Raw genomic sequence first — 20,527 nt, forward strand, 5'->3', positions numbered from 1 at the left:
ATTGTTCTTATAAGAGGAATAAATCTGTATCCTGTATTCTGGTTATCAGTGTTTTTTTTTTTTTTTTTAAAGAAATCTTTTCAAAAAAACACTATGGCCACAAAGAAGCAGGAACAGGCTTAGCAAAAGGCATACAGTATCAAACATTCTATAAAGACATATGTTAGGGTCTAATTGTTGCTACAATATACAGACAATATACCTTAAGTGGAGCTAGACTGTGTTCTACATTAGGCTTCAAGTAAAATTCCCAATCGTTTTGATGTAAACAATAAATGACACTACAATGGCTATGGGTGCCCCTGCTAGTCTAAAATTATTGGCTGTAACTCCTGTTATGAATTTACAGAAAGTTTATATTCAGATGCTACATTATATGTCCAAATGGAAAGTTACGATGGCCTTTTACAATGCAAATTGATTACTAATCCAGATGGTTAAAGTCAAAACTGTGCTTTGCTTGCAAAACCCTTGTGCCCTTTGCTAGCAAGTCTTTCTAGGACCATCGCAGTCTTCATTTTTAAGCTATTTTAGAGTATAGTTGTTTTGTTTTTCAGACCCCAGATATATAGATCTATGCCTACCTACTTAATTTTGCAAACTTTCAAAAATCCATATTCAGCAGCCTTGCCTAAAATCTGTACTCTGTTTCACACATTGGTAAGAGGCTTCTGTCTGAGAACAGACATGCCAAGATGTCTGCTATTACTTTGGGAGCAACAAAACCACCCTCTGTGTGCTTCTCTGAGTAATTTACCTTTTATTACTGGGGATTGTTTTTTTTTTGACCTGATGGCTATGCCCTGCAAACTACAATTTTGTGGTCCAAGGAGATTGCCTTAATAGGCAGTAAGGACATTCTGATTAGACACATCAGGGCACCTATAAGGTTGGAAAAATCTGGTCCCCATCAAAGGCAGCCTAAATCAAAAAAACACACAGAATAGGTTTTCTGGTTAAAAAATGTAATAGCAGGCAATGAGTTATAAGAAGGTGTGGGGAAGCAGCCAATGCCAAACAAAAGGACCTCTAGCAAAATACCATCTGATTCCATAGAGCTTGTGGAAATGATTTTAGTTATTATTTGCAATGAACAGACAGCTCCATACAAGGTGTAAAATCAAATCTGGAAGAGTTACAGCGATGCCCGCAGACATAAAAGCATTACTAAAAATTTTAAGACAATGTTTGTATAAATATCACCACAGTACAGGACGCAACATGTAGCTTCCCTCCATTATTTATGAAACACACCACAATCTCTCCAAACAGATCCTGGTGGTAAAATAGTCAAATTCTTGTCTACAATGGCTTTAGACTTAGAAGTTGTCCTACAATTTAGACGTTATACTAAGTTCTTCAATCTGTTGCTGAGATGCATCACATACACATTAATTACAAAATGTTGATGGAAAATACACATGAAGCAACAGAGCCTAAAAAAGTTAGTACAAACGTATATATTAATATTCTAATACATCAAGACAAATATGATAGCCAAAGTGCATTAAAGGTACTTCAGCTGTACAAAACCTAAACCGGACCCATCATCGGCGCACAGTAAAGCAGCCATTTAGTAGCTAAAAAACAATATTCATGTGAATGCAAGTTATAAGTTGACCACATACTAGTGAAACACTCTGGTTCTCAATCATAAGGCTGGCTTTACATTACCCAATTTTCACTAGCAATGAAAAGTATTTTCTCATTGCTGGTAATGATTGGGTTATGTCTGCGTTAAGCTGTGACAGAGACCAAGTGCAAGGTCATTCAAAGAAAAAAAAAATGACAATGCTGGGACAAATTTTTCATCTTTCAGTTTTCCAGGATCTTTTCACCGTACTTTTGTAAAAATTTAAAGGATATGTATGTTTTAACACAAGCAAAATTAATCCAACCCCCATTCCTGCCACCTTACTATCTTAAGTATAAACTTGTCCTGACTGCTGCCAGGCCTGCGTAGGACAGATGCAATGTTTACCAGCTTCAATTCTCCTTTCAGATTAGGACACATACTTAAATGGTGTGACCACAGAGAATAATGACCATCACCTGGGCACATGCTCATTATTCCATATGACCAGACCCCATCTTCAAATGTATTCACTTATTCACTAACTCCAATAGGAGCTCATAAATACTGTGCAACAAGCAGTGTACAGGGTGCTTTCTTCTGCACAGAGGCTTTGGCCACAGAGGCTCAGGAAAAGGGAGTGGGATCATTTTTTTTTGCATTAAAACTACACTATTGATTGCCTTGAGTACAGATTATGGAACAACAAGGACAGCAGCATTTGGCAGTCAATTGAAGATGTTCAAGCCTTACAGTTTATGTTTATGATTTGTCTATGTTTGCTGATCCTTGGTGATGTTTTGATTTCCACGCAATCTTATGGGGTGAATATTGGTAAGCAAACAAAATGGCTGCATAAACAGTGTTTTGATGATAGGACCTCTTTTAATGATCCTTCCTACTTACCTGAGTGATAGCAAAGAAAAAAATAAAAGGAAAATCAGGCACCTTAGTAGTTAAGTCATACATAGCACTGACTGTGACATGATCAACCTTCCAGCTCAAATATATGAAATGTACTTAGAGAAAAAAAAAATCTAAAAAAGTTTTTTCCTCCCTCTTCAAACAAAAAGCTGTCAGATAAAAGCTCGACCTGTATAACAACAAGCAGCACTATCATTTCTCCCTTGCCCTCTCTGATTTTGGCTATTTAGTTCCATTGCAATTAAAGTGATTTTAGTATTTAATTTTTGCATGTAAAAAATTATATTTCTAAGAGGTCAGAACCCTTCAAATAAATTCAGTGCCTGTGCACTTTATTTTCCCGATCACGCCGTTTCAGCTCTTCCTTGTAGCAGTAAGAACAGAAATTGTCAGTCTCCGGGCGTCCATAGAAAGAGCAGTTCTCTTTCTTACACCTGCTCTGGTGGAGTGAGTATATAGGGCAGCCCGTATTCCTGCCTCTGCTGTTTTTATCATTGTTCAACCACGTTTGAGGAGACTCCTCATCAGCATACTCCAAGCAGTCTCTAATGTCAGTAGAGTTAAAACCATTTGTATATGTTTGAGATTTATGTTCTGTTGGTTTTTCATATGAAAGGGATTCCACTGTGTTCACTGTGCGGATGCCCGATAATCGAGCTGGGCTGTAGCTCTGCGAAGACAAGGAGCGGTTCTGTTGGGGATATGTTGCACATGTTTTTAATGAGCCAACCAATGGCTTGTAAGGATCATCTTGGAAGCTTGATGACTTGGAGCTGACATCATGTAGATGGATAACACTTTGCCTTTGGACTGGTGGTGTATGGCTATAATGAGCAGATACTGGTACAGGACCACTTTTCTTAGCACCATTGCTGGGTGAGGGATAGGATGCAGGTGTGGGGCTAGATCGATCCTTTAATTTTAGAACTAGCGACGTGGTATGGCTTTGAGGCAAGACTGGGGACGCCCTGTCCTGAGGAGATGTGTCCAGCTTTTCTTTGACAAATCCCTCCTGGTCTAGTTTCCTACAAGATGACCCATTGAGGACGGCTTTCTTTTCAGCTTCCTTCCTCTTTTGCTCCTGCTCAGCATTAAATCTTTCCTGGGCACTGGTCAAATAAAAACCAATCATCTCCTCATGAAATTGATGTCGGTGACTGGTTAGAAGGAGGCCTGCAAAAATAAACTTGCGCTCCCCTTGCATGGCAGCTCTCAGTATATTAAGGCTGAGTTTAACATCTGTGCTATACTTCCAAGGGTCTGACTTGTTGTCTAATAGTGATTTGTTTGTGAGTTTTTCAATGGGAGAGATGCTAGCTTTATCTGTGGGTGATGGGGTCGTTTTTTCTGAAGGCGATGTGCTAGCTGACTGACCAGATTCTTCCTTGCTCCCTTTTCGAGATTTTGACTTCTTAGTTTTTTCAGTGGAATCTCCATTTTTTCCATTGCTTGAATTAGCTCTGTTAATCTTTCCATGCACTAGGCCGCCAAGACCTCCCATGTTCTTTTTAAGCTTTATGCCTAATGTTTTGCTGAGGCTTCCAAGTTTGTTTGCCACAGAATCAGTTCTATTTTTTTCCTTCTCTTTTCTTTGTTTTTCCTTTTCTTTCCCATTTTTTCCATTGTTGACATTGGAATTACTACAGACCGATTCGCGATCCGATTCAACAGAGTCAGCCAGTGATTGTACGTCTTCTCCTGCAGAAGCTGTTGGAGATTCTGGTTGGGCTAGAGGAGCCTAAAATGAAAGGAATATAGATATTAGTTTTGCCAAACACTGGCTAATCCTGCTTTCTTGGCAGCAATACACATTTAATTTGAGGAAAACTCTAGACTGCCAAACTGGACAATCTAAATATTCACAGCAATGCCAGGTGGGGTACCAGTAACAAGAACATTTCCAGATTGTGCCAATGAGAGTGTCCTGTCCTTGGAAAGAATAACAAATACTCTAACCAGATCAATATAAATATACACTTCTGATCTGTCTGTTTATTGTTTTACAGAGTATTGTGAACACTTGGTGGGCTCCTTTATCATATGACAAGATGAGCATTTTTATTCTTTGTTTAGTTTACCCGATTTTTACCTAATGTCTCCAACAGTGCTATTATTAAAACACATTGATACTGATGAAACATCAGCAGATTTCCCCTTGCTCCCTTGCTGCTCCGTTTGACCAGGAAAGCAAAATAACATACCCGTACTTGCAGGTATGGGGCAGCATGAAACAGCGCTAGTGCTTGTTAATTGGCAGCTCAGGCACCCAGTGCTACCACAGTAGAGACTCATCCGCCCAGAGTTCACTTGGAGCAGATACAGAGTTTCTTCTCTTACCTCCTGTGGGTCGGCATTAAAGCATACCTGTTGCTTTGCTCTAGATGGGCAAAGCACAGGTTCACTTTGCAATAAAACTGTAGAGAGATCAAAGCTATTAAAACACCAATTGTACCTAAAAACCTCAGTGTGTTGTGTTGTGTTTTCCTAGGATTCCATAAAATCAGGGTGCTCTGGTATTCAAATACTACCTCCTGTTATCAGTGGTTTTGTCTAACTATGGGCACACCATTAGGATTGGCTGACTTGCTAACCAATAGTGAAGAGTGGAAGGTAAAAGAAGTAAGGCCAGAACTAGCAGCCGTGAAAAGTGCCCTTTGATTTGTTTTTGGGAATTCAACAGGAAATTGACATAACATGTATTGATCATAAGCAACAATCTTGCTACATATATGAGATTTATTACAACTTAGCAGAACAATTCCAGCAGCAGATAAGTCACAAGAGATTCTGATAGTCAACCCAAAGGAACCCATAGTAAACCCAATCCTGGTGATTACTGTCAGCCTGAAAACAATTGGTGTGTCTGTGTCATACTATGACCTCTGCAGACACCTCCTGACCAACAAATAAGGGGACAAGATTACTGGTCTGGCTGGATGTTCTTGGTCAATCCCCATATTTTTCCAAAATTAGCTACCAGTGGGGTCTGCTCCGTGCATAAACACAAAAGCTTGGTTGATATACGTGTGTACAATAGTGTCATCATCAGTTTAGGAATGATTGTTCAGCAGTTGGATTTTTTGATAACCCCATATCTAGGATGATAATCTCATATCTATAGGTACTTAAAGAATATGTTACCCCAGTATTTCTTATTCCTGATATGTGCCTATTGTACCATGTACTTGTGTTAAAAAGTATCCTGTTCTCTTTGTAAAGCTTCCTTTGTGTATACTCCCTGGTGATCCTACCAGCCCCCCTCCTTTCTTATTTCAAAATGACCACGCGAGTCAGGAGAACAAATCCAATTCAGCGTGGTCAGTTTTCTGGGTGTGCTAAAAGGACAGTCTGCCTGTACTTTCTTAGTCAAAACTGTGCTGACATGTCCCCATGTCACAGCAATTAACTGGGAAGATCAGTGTACTGCTGTTTCTTAATCCTCAGCTCTCTCAGGCGCTTACACAGCTGAGAACAGAAATTATGTGATCACTTGTAAAAAAAAAAAAAAAAGAAAGAAAAAAGGTATTTATATTTTTTTCTGACATATACACAAATGATTTGCCTTTCCATATTAATGTGAATTGGTTGTTTTACAAGGTAAGGTAATACCTTTTTTCACATATACTTTTACTAACCCTTAACATTTATCCAAGGCAGACAATAGGAAAATGCACAATTTAAGCATTTATAGTTTTGGGATTGGCATTTGGATTGGGATTCTTCCCTGGGCATTTTTTGTTTAATTTTACATATTGTGATAGTGCTGCGCTCTGCCACGGGGTCAGAAGGGTTAGATGTCACCCAGGGTTCTCATTTATGTAAGTTGAGGGGCTCCAGGATGTCTGTTCGGAGTGGAGAATATGGTTTTGCAGTCGTCTCTAAGGTTGGTAAATCTTGGATTGGGTTGTAGGGTCTGGAGGTTTTGTAAAGACTTGCTGCGCTCTGCCCTTCTAACCCTTCTGACCCCGTGCGCTCTGCCACGGGGTCAGAAGGGTTAGATGTCACCCAGGGTTCTCATTTATGTAAGTTGAGGGGCTCCAGGATGTCTGTTCGGAGTGGAGAATATGGTTTTGCAGTTGTCTCTAAGGTTGGTAAATCTTGGATTGGGTTGTAGGGTCCGGAGGTTTTGTAAAGACTTGGGTGGGATGAAGCCTCTAATCCACATTTTACTAGAAACCTGCATCCTAATTGTTTTCAGCATAGCGGCTATCTATGGTCCAGGGCTTAGTCCCCTGGAGGCAGGCTGCTGTAGGAGCAGCATGTCCTGTTCAGCCTCACAGAGAGGCAATCGCCTAAGAGACTGCAATTAGGCAGGAGCCTGTGCAACCCCAAACTAAGCAGTTGGTTTGTCACAATTGTGTAGTGAGTCTTTGCAGAGACTGACTCCGGGACTACGCTGTCCAGATAGTCAGGAACCAGGAAAATGTTTATGTGTCATTGTGATGCTGATAACCCCTACAAGAATAACCTTCTGTGTGAGTTTTTGAACTTTACTTTTGAATAAAAGTGGGCAAAAGGCCCTGAATTGCACTTTATTAGCTGGACTGAAGTTCATTAAAAGCACTGCATTTAAAAGCACTGCATTTGAATGAGCCCCCCAAAATATACAGAACATTATCAACACATTTACTCTATTAAACTTTATTTTCCAGACATTGCTAGTTTAGAAACTAGCTATTTCCACAGAAAGGTTCACAGGTAAGGGTCAGTCTTAAAATGTACATATTAGGAGATTCCTCCAACACAAATCTGCTCTACATCAGTTTTACTTATTATCTACCTAACCTTCTTGGCTTTGCTAGGACTAATGAGGAAAATAAAAAGTTACATTAATGTAGAACTGCCTCAGGTAGAAGGATGTCATTGGAGGCCAGACTCTACGCTAAGATTCAAGCCAACTGTTTCTACATTGAGAAAAAAGGATATGGGTATGGGTCTGGAAAACTGAATTACTTGCTTCCAATTATAAAACAAAATATTTAAAAGTGAGGGATCCTCTTTAACAGCAATTCTGGAAAGAGCAGCAAATGAACTTGTACTGGGTTGATAAATCATTGGAGGTTTACCCGTGTCTCAGAGGGTATGCGTATCCAGGTTACATTCATGTAGCTGTGCAGAAGGTTCAGTTTAGCCTCCAGGGACAGAATCAAACTGTTGAAAGAATAACATAAGCACAGTAGGAAATATTATACAAATAATAGCATGCTGTAATAATAAAAAGAAACATATAACACTTTACAAATTAAGTATGTTGATGTATACAGCATACAACAGCATTGTTGATTTATGAAGATTGGATAAGGAAAAAGTGGAGCTGTCACCCGCAGCAATCAGATTCTTTATATCACGTTCCCTGGGCAGAATAGAGATTGAAAATAGAAATCTGACAGATTGCTACGGTCAACTGCCCCATTTGCTCATTTCCATAAGCAAACTGGAATACAAAAACACTGATATGTATGTATGTAAAAAGAAAGTCGATATCTGGATGCAATTTGCGATATCGGACATGTATGTATAGTGGCTACTCAAATGAAAGCTGAGCTCCTGATTTCCCATCAGCCATTGTCCCCTAAGGGCCACATTAGGTAGTGTGCTTCTGCTGGATTAATAATGACTTCTCTCACAAATAGAATCTCTTCTAAATTACGGTCTATTGTCTTCCAGCAAGCTCCTAAAAAATGTACACATTATTTAACTCTTTTATTTGCAAAGTTACATTAGATTATTATATAAACAATATACTGGTGCCTTAAGATGGCCATACATGGATTGAAATGAGACCTTTTCAGCTAGGACCAGCCAAATTTCGATCCATGTATGGCCAGGCTGGTTGTACACAAGTCTATCTATCTATCTATCTATCTATCTATCTATCTATCTATCTATCTATCTATCTATCTATCTATCTATCTATCTATCTATCTATCTATCTATCTATCTATCTATCTATCTATCTATCTATCTATCTATCTATCTATCTACAACTAGCCTGTTTTCTTTTAATCAGTGCCGCAGGCACAATGGGAGGGATTCCACCATCCACATCAAGTGTGTAGATGGGGGGATCAATTCATTTTCTTTCATTCAACCCGCAAAAAAAAAAAAAAAGACATGCATGGCCAGCCTTATTTTGACTCACGTATGGCCAGCCTTACCTGATTTTGACAGGTACCTGCTCCCACTTCTGTTCCAGCCACCTTAGGCGATGGGAAGCGGAAGTTCTTCCCAAAGTCTTCTGGGACCCATGACAGGTCCTAGAAGACTTCAGGACCAGTCAGAGAGTGCAGCTTCACTCACGCATGCACAGTGGGCACCCAGGTGTGAAGCCGCAAGCTGTCACAGCCGATTGCCCATAGTAGAGATGCCAACTTTGCTTGAAGGTAAAAAAACCTTCTGTGTCACAGACTCACCCTTTTCCCACTCCCCCTCTTAACTTACCCGAACCCCATTGCGATCCAGTCCTGTGCATGCAAGCTGCAGCTCTCCTGGCTTTGTCCCTCCTCCCTGGACAGATTGACAGCAGCAGGATCCATTGGCTGAGTCCTGCTGTCTGTGTCAATTGACACAGCAACGGGGTCGGAAGTGAGCACCCACATGGAAATCGTTTTCCTTTTGGGGCACCACCCAGAGAGGGGAAGTCAGGAGTGTTGGCGGGGGTCCTGAGAAGAGGAGGATCAGGGCTGCTCTGTGCAGATCTGTAGCACAGAGCAGGTAAGTATAAATAGTTATGTAAAAAAAAAATCTTTTACAACCACTTTTAATCCATAAATAGTAAACTAAACTACACAGAACACGAGTGATTATATGTTTGTGGTTGGTTTCCTGCATTCACATGCAGATATTGTACAAATGCCCTTTAATCTTGACACATAATTGTCTTTACTTCCTCTGAACCAGAATATAATTGTGGTCAATGTTGAATGAATTTCCCAGTTCAATAACTGGGTGGTTGCAGTTATCCTGTAATTAACCATATATGCATATTTATTTCTGTAAGCAGCGTCTGTACTGGAGAATAGTTCTTGCAATTGCTAATATTCTGCTTCTTGCTATAAACACATTTCATCCCTGTATGTGATACTGATTAAATCAACATCAATAGTAAGTTTGCAGTGATTCTGTAAAAGGTTCTTTGTTCAAATTAATAGGCAATGGACGAAGCAGAGATTTAGAGCCAAAATTACCTGGCCAGTTTAATGTTGTCATTATCATCCTTTCCCCATTCCCAGTCCTTTCCAGGATCAACAGCAAAGTGCAAGGGAAGAAGCCTGTGTTCAGAGTCTGTTAATGGAATAACTGCTGCAATCAAAAAGAAAAAAAAAACAATTATGACCAAATATAATGGAAATAAAATAATAACCATATACATGAGGTTAAAGATTTAATGCAATACAAAATGAATAATTCACTTGTAGCTTAAAAAACTGTCTTCCTGTATTTTGTGGGGACTATCAAGGGAGATATCAAAGGTGAGGTTCACCCACAGGAGTTATCTGCTTTTCTTCATGTAGGTAATACAAATCCAATCAAAGGTTTACAGTACATCTGTAGGTGGAATACCTACACTAAAGTAATATAAATCTGAGAGTCGTTTTATTTACAGCTGTGCTCCTGACAATACCGCTGAAACCACCTGAAGTTCCTAAGAAATACAGGACCCCAGCCACTTACCCCTGACAATGCTTGAGCTTGGCTAAACATCACTCCTTTGTGGAATGGGGGCAAGGTTTATGTTGGCCATCCACTAATCATTTTTTGGATGAGAATATTTGCACGGACATTCTTTACACATTTAATGAATGGGAGAATGTAATTCGAAAATTTTACTTATTTTAAAAATTCTATTTTAAAATGCAATTCACAAATAAAAAGAATTTTCCAAAAAAAAAAAAAAAACAAATGCAACTCCCAAACCAAAACCCACATATGCCATCCAAAAATAATTTAGTTCTAGAAAAAACTTTCCAACCTGCTTCTTTGCATTTTCTCGCCACTTTGGTCGAAAAACAAACATCGGTTTGACTCTACTAATGTTTAGAAAATCAAATGAATGTTCTTAAAATGAAAATTTTCTAACTAAAATCTATATGTATGACCAGCATTCGTTTTGAAGGCTCTCATGCCACTGTCGTAAGGGCACTTGGACAGATATAAGCCGTACTACAGTTTTTATGAATGAAAAACAATCTATGATTTGAGGACAAGCACAATATTGAAAGATCCTTTCCCTCTATTCATAGATCCTCTTTTGCTTTAAAGCGGAGTTCCGGCCTCAGAAACGTTTTTTAGATAAACATACCCCCGGGACAGTCCGGGCTAGTGCATTTCATAATGGATAGCCTCTGAACTGTCCCAGGTTGCACTTACCTATTAGAAGAAATACTTAAAATATATATACAAAGTATATTCCTCGCGCCAATGTGAGAGTACTATAAATAGTGATTTAAAATATTGGTGGGTATTAAAAGAAGAGCCTAAAATCAATAAATAGCAGCTACTGTATAAAAAATGGTGTAGGGGATATCTATGGCCTTAGTTTAAGACCAAATTACAGCGCTTGCTCAAAACAATGAATACCTGTATGTATTACCTATATTTCAATGGTAAGTATGATACCAGTATATATATTGCAAAATTAATACAACTGTGGATGAATATCTAATAAATATTGTGCAGATAATAGGTGGTTAAAATATAAATATATAAAAAAACAGATATAAATGAAAAATGCTTCAATGAAATTATCCGTGAATATTCCAAAAGATATATATGTATATATACAGTCCAAAAAAGATTACTATAAAAGTGACTTCAGTGCTCAAAAAATAAATGAATAAATAATAAGTGTCCTTGATGACAAAAATTGTGAATCTTCAATTCAAAAAGTGCACGTGCTTTATCATAATTCGCTGTGGTCTAGCGGTACGGGCTGCTCGTCCTCCTCGCGGTGAGACAAGCTACTTCCAATATTTTGTTTTATAATTGGAAGCAAGTAATTCAGTTTTCCAGACCCATACCCATATCCTTTTTTCTCAATATAGAAACAGTTGGCTTGAACCTTAGCGTAGAGTCTGGCCTTCGGTGACATCCTTCTACATGAGGCAGTTCTACATTAATGTAACTTTTTATTTTCCTCATTAGTCCTAGCAAAGCCAAGAAGGTTAGGTAGATAATAAGTAAAACTGATGTAGAACAGATTTGTGTTGGAGGAATCTCCTAATAACACTTCCGGTGACGTCTTCAGAGCTCTGGAAGTAACTTGTCTCACCGCGAGGAGGACGAGCAGCCCGTACCGCTAGACCACCAGTGATGTGACAATATCTTTTAACCTATTTTACCCGACATATGGGAAATAAAGGATTCAGTTAAAATTGAATTACGCTATTTGGAGCTTCTTTTTTCTTCCACATACCGTCATCGATATCCCGGACGGAAATACCTGCCATTGGGGACCACCCAAAGGGGATACCTATTGAGCCCAGGGGGCTTCTTAAGCTTGAAATGTTCTAATGCCATATGGTATATAGAACCCACTACATCTGGTAAGTGACCCAGCCTATTTACCCACAAAGGAATTGATGTCACAGCGAATTATGATAAAGCACGTGCACTTTTTGAATTGAAGATTCACAATTTTTGTCATCAAGGACACTTATTATTTATTCATTTATTTTTTGAGCACTGAAGTCACTTTTATAATAATCTTTTTTGGACTGTATATATACATATATATCTTTTGGAATATTCACAGATAATTTCATTGAAGCATTTTTCATTTATATCTGTTTTTTTATATATTTTATTTTAACCACCTATTATCTGCACAATATTTATTAGATATTCATCCACAGTTGTATTAATTTTGCAATATATATACTGGTATCATACTTACCATTGAAATATAGGTAATACATACAGGTATTCATTGTTTTGAGCAAGCGCTGTAATTTGGTCTTAAACTAAGGCCATAGATATCCCATAGAAGAAATACTTACCTTGAAAATGTCTTGTCCAGCGCTGCCATCTCAGGTGTGGGCAGCTGAAGCCAGAGCTTCCTCTTAGGTGTCCTCTTCTGTGTCCTCTTTGGTCCCAGAATGCCCTGCATCGGCCCCGCTCGTCAGTTCCGGTTCAGGTGCGTCATTCCCTGCTAAACAGCTTCTGGGCATGCAAGCGCATTGATTCCTAGAAAAGATGGCGTTCATCTCCCAGGAGTCAATGCAAGCAGGAAGAGACGGCGCAGGCCGCGGCTGCAGAGGGAGGAAGTGGAAGAAAGGTAAGTATATTTTCTTCAATAACAAGGTAAGTAAACAAAAAAAAATTGGGACTATTCATTTCTTTTTCAGGTGACTGTCAGCAAGCGGATGGCCCAAAGTGGTTTTTGAGGCCGGAACTCCGCTTTAAGTACAGTTTCTATGAATGGAGCAGTTGAGCGGAAAGGGCGGGCATAGTCAGGCACTCTTGTTGAGTGCCTATGACAGCTCCCACAGCTCTATTAACCCCCACTGCACTTGAACATTACGATGGTGGGAGTGGGGAGGCATTATTGGAGGAGGGTTTTACCTAATAGAAGAGGCATCAGCACAAGGGACACATGTTACTAACTGTAAGATATGCTCCTTGTACCCTTGTAATGATTTTTATGTTTTTTATTTTAATTTTTTTATTTTGGCTACACTTAGGCTTTAGGTTTTGAACACCTTCAATGTGCAATGGGTAGCTGCATGACTGACTTCCTAGGCAAGAAATTAGCATATCAGAGCACCATGATTTAAGGGGATCCCAAGACCTGAGAGCTGAGGAGGAGTGGAAGTGAGATGTGGACAGCCTACAAACGAGAACTGAACCCTGCACACTGTAAACCCTTGAACTCTGCACTCTGTACACAGAGCACCCCAAATTCTGCACTCTGTACACAGAGCATCTCTAAACGCTACACTCCGTACATAGCACACCCCCGAACCCTGCATTCGGTATGTAACACTCCCCTGAACTCTGCACTATGTACCTAGTGTACCCCTGAACTCTGCACTTTGTGCATAGAGATCCTCTGAAACTGTACTCCGTACACAGTGCATCCCTGAACTCCGCACATAATGGACTCCTGGTATTTATTGCCCCTTTAAGATCCTCCAGCTGTGAGTGCAACTTTGCCACTCCCACTGTTGAGTTCCTTCAGTTATTTTCTGAGAAGAAAAGCCCTGGATAAATTAATATAGTCTTATGAATACAACCTGCCCTTTAAGGGCAACTATAATGCTAATGCTGCCCGTGATGAAATTGAGTTTGACATTCCTGCCCTAGACCTCTGACTTAAGGGTGAGGGAGTTCCATAATAGAATTGATATTACTTGATAGATTGATAGGGTCTAGAACCACAGTTTAAATGCCCATTTTTCTTTGTACCTTCCTGCTATAAACAGCTAAACACTTATTCTCATCAGCAGTATATAGCAGTCTTATGACTTCTATCAGTGTCTTTTTAAAGCTTGTAGAAGGAGTTTTCATTCTCCTCTCCCTGTCCTGTGAAGCTGCAGGACCCCTGACCCTGTCTGGACAGTGCTGATTGACCCTGTGCTAATCACATGCACTCTCCTAAGAAAAAAAAAAAAAAACTCTCTAGCAACACACACCAGACTGAGCATGTGCAGAGTGACTCCAAAGGCTCCGTCTTATCAGAATCAAAGAAGACAGGATAAAACAGCCTTTTTACACAATGCAAAGGATTAACCCCTTAGGTTTCACAGTGAGCTTAACAAGCATGCTTTACTGCATATACAGACTGATTTTTTGGTTGTGGGTTTATTAACACTTTAAGGGGGCATGTATGGATGCAAGAGCCTCTTAGCAGATAAATCAAATGAAGAGAAGGAAAATAAACCATCAAGCTAGAAAAAATAGAAGGGTAGTAAAGCTGAATCCTTGAGATGGGCGAAAAACATCATCTGTACAGAAAAGGGGTAGGCAGGGGTGAAGATACACTATATTGTCAAAAGTATTGGGACACCTGCCTTTACATGCACATGAACTTTAATGGCATCCCAGTTTTAGTCCGTAGGGTTCAATATTGAGTTGGCCTACCCTTTGCATCTATAAAAGCTTTAACTCTTCTAGGAAGGCTGTCTATAAGGTTTAGTAGTGTGTCTGTGGGAATGTTTGGCCATCAAATTCATCCAAAAAGTGTTCTATCGGGTTGAGGTCAGGACTCTGTGCAGACCAGTCATGTTCCTCCACCCCAAACTCGCTCTGCCATGTCTTTATGGACCTTAATTTGTGCACTGGTGGGCAGTGATGTTGGAACAGAAGGGGCCATCCCCAAACTGTTCCCAAGAAAGTTGGGAGCATAAAATTGTCCAAAATGTTTATGGTATGCTGACCCCTTAAAAAAAACCTTCACTGGAACTAAGGAGCCAAGCCCAACCCCTGAAAAACAATCCCGCACCATAATCCCCCCTCCACCAAATGATTTACAGCAGTGCACAAAGCAAGGTCCATAAAGACATGGATGAGCGAGTTTGGGGTGGAGGAACTTGACTGGCTTGCACAGAGTTCTGACCTCAACCTGATAGAACACCTTTGGATGAATTAGAGCGGAGACCGCGAGCCAGGCCTTCTTATCCGCCGCTGAGCAGGAAGATGACAGCTGTTCTCCGTGCTGTGTGCAGAGACACAGCTGTCAGGTCCCCATGCATCTCTATGGGGAAATTGGATGGGAACGGACCATCTGTCCATTCTCATCCGATCCCATCCGCTGGCCGATCCGCCAGATTTGACGGATCGGATGTCAGCGGACATGTCTCCGCTGACATCCGATGCCCCATAGAGATGCATGGGGTGACCGTTCAGATAATCCAAAAAAACTGAAACATGAATCTGAACGGTCCACCTGTGTGAAAGGGGCCTTAGCCTATCAAGGCCTACATCCAGCTCCTCCAACCCTCTCCTCTGTTATCTCCTCATAAAGGGATTATGGTATCCAGACAGCATATATATAAAAAGGTTAAAAGACCAATAGTGCTTATATCCTTCTAAAAACCATTTATTGAAAAAGCATACTCAGGGTACTCACATTTATCTAGGATGTTTAAAGATAAGGGATACCAGGAGGAGTTTTTAAATAGAGAAAGGGGGAAAATAAGAAATGTGGATAGAGATTCCTTAATTGCTAATAAGGTGCTAGTAGAGGATTTTTTATGTTTGCACGGACATTTATGATATATTTCTTTGGGATTGCACAAACAAACATTTTTTTGGATTGCACTATATTTATGTTTGATTGCATTCACTCTTGTTTTAGTTTGAGTATATTGGAAATATCTGTGATATATGGTTGGCTAATTAAGACATTTGACACTTGCAAATATTTATAACTAGCGCCAACAATATATTTTTTAATGTAGTGCTTTTGACACTATTTATTATATTGAGCACTAATAGCGTTGCATTACATAAATGGGATTGTGATCATTGCCAGCAGCTCAGCTCGCCTGTTTATTGGAGCAAGTAGCTCGCAAAATTAATATATTTTTATATAGCATATCCTTGCTGCTGACCCTCAAAGAAAGTACATGGCTTATTAGAAATAGATACTTCATTATAGGGAAGAAAAGAAGCACACTCACATGCAGAACCCTTACTTTTCAAAGTGGTAACAGCGGATGCGGGGATACATAAACCAATACCCTGACTCCAAGAAAATGACAGTTTAGTCATAACTGAAACACACCGACCCTGTCCGACATAAAATGTCAGATATGGGGGGAGCTCTCACATTTTTCAGATTTAGCAACTAAAAGATGAGATTTAGCAGGAGGTCAGATTAAAAGATCAACCAACAGAAGGATCACTCGTGGATTTAGGAAAATGTCTGTTCCGTAAAGACCAGATTTAAGGATAAGCTAAATGGATACATCCATTACGAGAAACCTCCCAGCATGGATGAAAGAGTTAATTCCCAACCTTGCCAGAATCAACCAAGTTGTTACTGCGTGGTCTGAAAAACCAGCTTGGTGGCCGTACAAAATCCAGATTCTCTAACTAAGAGAAAGAAACTGAAAAGGAATTGAGGGACAGCAACAGAAAGGAAACCACCCTACAAACCACTAAAAGGTAAGGTACAAAGGGCCGCAATGAGAATAATGTAACACTCCACCTATGATATTTATAAAATAAAGTGCAGCAATGCTATGAAAAAAAAAAAAACTCAAAAGAGGCGAAAAAATTACCCTGCGTACTGGAAGTTAATTATACCAACCCGCTGTCAGCTAATGTCACGGAGTCACTCCAGACTCTGGAAGGATCCCGACAAAATAATGTCGGGATCCACCCAGAGGTCTGATTGAATGCTAGCTCAGCCTGCTACGGAGAATCTGAGCCAGCCACTCCTGCTCCCTCTCCTGCCCAGCACTCCAATGAGCACTGGAGGAGCAAAGCAGAGAGCGGTGACTGACTGCTGTCTGCTCCGAGCAGACCTGAGAACTGAGAGATCAGTGGTCATGTGATTGCTCATTTTTCTGGCTTAAGATCAGCAGGGGTTAGTTGCAGCATTGTAGCGATGCTGCAGCAGATAGATAAGTATCGATGTTTAACTTTTTACCAATATCAAATGTCTGCTTTAATACTAAAATTAGAGATTTTGAAGGCTAAGTTGTTTTTTATTTTGCTCTCTAAAATCCAGCTCCCCTATGTACCAATTATGCCATTAATGTACCTTAGAACTAACAGGAATATTAGCTTGACATGAATGTACCTTGGTTGCAGAAAAATAAAAGCTTTCTTTGATTTTGAGAACAAGGCCTTACCTTGGCCCTTGCTGTATTTCTTAGAAAGTTTCAGTGACTCCCTGATATACAGACACAGACAGAGGAACCAGTAAGACACAGGAAGGAGTTATCAGCTAATCTTATTAGCACACCTTCACCCATCAACTAAGTTTTTACAGCATCCCTGGCATTTCTCTATGCGTACATTTGCCTTGCTTCCCCAGGGTCCCTTCAGACGGGCTCAGGCTGCATGCTAAACTCCCTGGGGCTGCAGGCAGCCCTTGAAACACCCCCTGATTTAGTACAAGGGCCTGCCTGATTGGATACAGAGTGATCGGTTGGATGGTGTGTCCTTTTATTATATAGTTTTATTAAGTTTAAAAGAGAATGCACAATCAGATTGTACAGTGTATGGCCACATTTATACACCTAAAATGACCTAGTTGCACTTTTAGTGTCATTAATTGGCACACCAAACATAGAAGCAAATACACATTTTGCCGCATGAAAAACAGGTGACAAATGCCGGAAAAAAACGTGCAACTCGCACCACGCCAAAATATCCCATGAACTGCTTTGCCACGTGTATGTCCCATGAACTACTTTGCCATTGAAGTCAGCGGGCTGCCCTATGTATTTCACTGGAAAAACGAGCCAACGGACATGTGCTCCCACTACTCTAGGTGTGAGTAAAATTTACCCAAGAATGAGGCTACATTCACATCTGTGTTTCCGAACACATATAAAACTGCACAGAAAATGTGCGCTTTGCCATGCGTTTCAGAAACGCTGCAAATGTGCATCATGCTGGTGCTGTCATTACATGTTAATGGCACCCCAAGTGGGGCAAACGCACCATAAACTGCAGTAGTGCACCGTGGTACGCTCCAAAAACATTTCTGGAGTGATTGTTGCGTGTAAGGCAGCTTATTCCAGTGAATGGGCGCCCCTATACATGACGAGTGAAAACACTCCAAAACAAACACATAAGGGATTGTGAGTTTTCGCTATGTGGAGAAGTGAATGAGGCCTGACAACTGAGTGTCTCCATCCACTCTCCCCTATGTACTTTTACAAAGATGGCCACACACTATGCAATCTGATTGTACAATCTCTGTACAATTTCCTTTAGATCTTCCAGAACTATGGAATAGGATGTCACACCTGAACAATCCATTGAATTTGTATCAAATCAGGCAGGTCCTTGAACTACATAGCTGATGGGAGATATAGAGGAGATTGTACAATCAGATTGTATAGGAAGTGGGTGGAAGGTGGCATTGTAATGAGGGAGATGTGGTCTAGAGTGATGAACACACCTTATCACACCCTCTTCTGTGATGCAACAAGGAAGGGAAGGCTTCTGGGAGATGACCTAACAGAAAGTGAAAGCTGAGGAAGTGATGGAATCTAAAAATACTTTCGAAAAAATCAAATAAACTGACAAGATTTTAAAACATCTGTGGATAAGGTCAGAGAAAAGCACATTGTGATAGCTGTCATTGGAAAATGTTTCTATTTAGTATGAAAAGTGAAATTCTCCGCAAAAAGGTGAACTTATCCTTATAAAGCTAGGATTTTGCTGTAGTAATATATTTTCTCCATTAGATGGCAGCAGAGAACATGCTATTGCTAGGAAATGACTGGCTACTGTCTCCATAACAAATCCATCACTATAGAGAATACTCTGTACTGACAATCACCTTGCGGCTGCTGACTCAAGTGGGGAATGCAAATTCTCTATAGTATATCCCAGGTACAATAATAAATACTAAAATCTTCCATTGCCCTATTTTATACTAATTAAAGTTATGGTCTCCCTAGCTCAATCATTTCCTATCAGTTAATGATTTCAAAACAAATTCAGCTTCAAAATGAACATAAAACAACAAAATAAAGCCATGAAAATGTACAGGATGCTTTCAGATGGCTGCGAGCGCCATAAGCAGTTACTAAACTCTTTCAATATTGGCTACAAAAATACTTTTCTTTCAATAGAATTACTCAAACCCTTCCACTATGCAAAGAGATCTGTCTCCAAGAACAATGGGTCTTTATACAGTCAGTATTCTAAGATCTTCTTAGGATCTCGTGTGGTGATTTTAGCCCATGTGCTTGAACCCTTTCTTTTTCTCCAACAGCCAAATACCCCCCCCCCACTCGCAAAAAAAGTCGATTTAACAGCCTCCAGAGGTATGACGTATCCTCTAGTCTAGAGAAGCCATTTTCAACCACGGTGCCTTCAAGTTTATTTAGGGGTGCTTTGGCAAAATACCTAAAAGTTGTATACAAGCCAGCGGGTGAATCAAGCCTGTCTTAATTGCATGAAGCCACGTGTTTTCATTGTGCACCGTTACAAGGACATCATCGGTTGATAAGGAGGACATTGTGTGCATACCCAGCATCCTCCCTGTTAGCACTAGGATCACACTAGCTGAGTGAGAGAAACCGAGGGAGAAGAGAAACACTGGCATACTAATCAGTACCACCGTGTAAAGGTGTATGCTTTGGAATAAAAAAAATCACCTCTAACTTTGAGTGTCCAATATATGAATGAGGATGTTGCGAAAAAGTGCTCTAGAGCAGGGGTCTCCAAACTGCGACCCAAAATGTGGCCCTTTGCTTGCCTTAATTTGGGCCTCGGGACACTATTCCTCTCACTGACACCAATGATGGCGCACTATTCCTCCCACTGACACCAATGATGGGGCGCTATTCCTCCCACTGACACCAATGATGGGGCACTATTCCTCCCACTGATACCAATGATGGGGCACTATTCCTCCCACTGATACCAATGATGGGGCACTATTCCTCCCACTGATACCGATGATGGGGCACTATTCCTCCCACTGATACCGATGATGGGGTACTATTCCTCCCACTGACTCCAATGATGGGGCACTATTCCTCCCACTGATACCGATGATGGGGCACTATTCCTCCCACTGACACCGATGATGGGGCACTATTCCTTCCACTGATACCGATGATGGGGCACTATTCCTTCCACTGATACCGATGATGGGGCACTATTCCTCCCACTGACACCGATGATGGGGCACTATTCCTCCCACTGATACCAATGATGGGGCACTATTCCTCTCACTGATACCGATGATGGGGCACTATTCCTCTCACTGATACCGATGATGGGGCACTATTCCTCCCACTGATACCGATGATGGGGCAATATTCCTCCCAATATTGTAATTTTTTTAAACCCTAATTTCTACTCCCGCTGGTCACAGTCAGCCCCCCCTCTAAA

The 20,527-nt window shown here is 40.4% G+C and overlaps 1 protein-coding gene across 1 annotated transcript in view; it reads right to left on the reverse strand.

Annotated features, from left to right (window-relative positions):
* Positions 1–2,247: 2,247 nt before the first annotated feature.
* The window catches only part of OTUD7A (OTU deubiquitinase 7A), a 452,998-nt gene continuing 434,718 nt past the window's right edge, over positions 2,248–20,527 (reverse strand). The window contains exons 12-14 of the mRNA XM_082256697.1: positions 9,685–9,799; positions 7,564–7,648; positions 2,248–4,235 (exon numbers count right to left, since the gene is read on the reverse strand). Of these exons, the coding sequence (XP_082112823.1) occupies positions 2,814–4,235; positions 7,564–7,648; positions 9,685–9,799 (1,622 nt within the window). The 3' untranslated portion in view covers positions 2,248–2,813. The remainder of the gene's footprint in view (positions 4,236–7,563; positions 7,649–9,684; positions 9,800–20,527) is intronic.

Source organism: Pelophylax lessonae, assembly GCF_965119305.1.
Source record: "Pelophylax lessonae genome assembly, chromosome: 4".
Classification (NCBI taxonomy): Eukaryota; Metazoa; Chordata; class Amphibia; order Anura; family Ranidae; genus Pelophylax; species Pelophylax lessonae.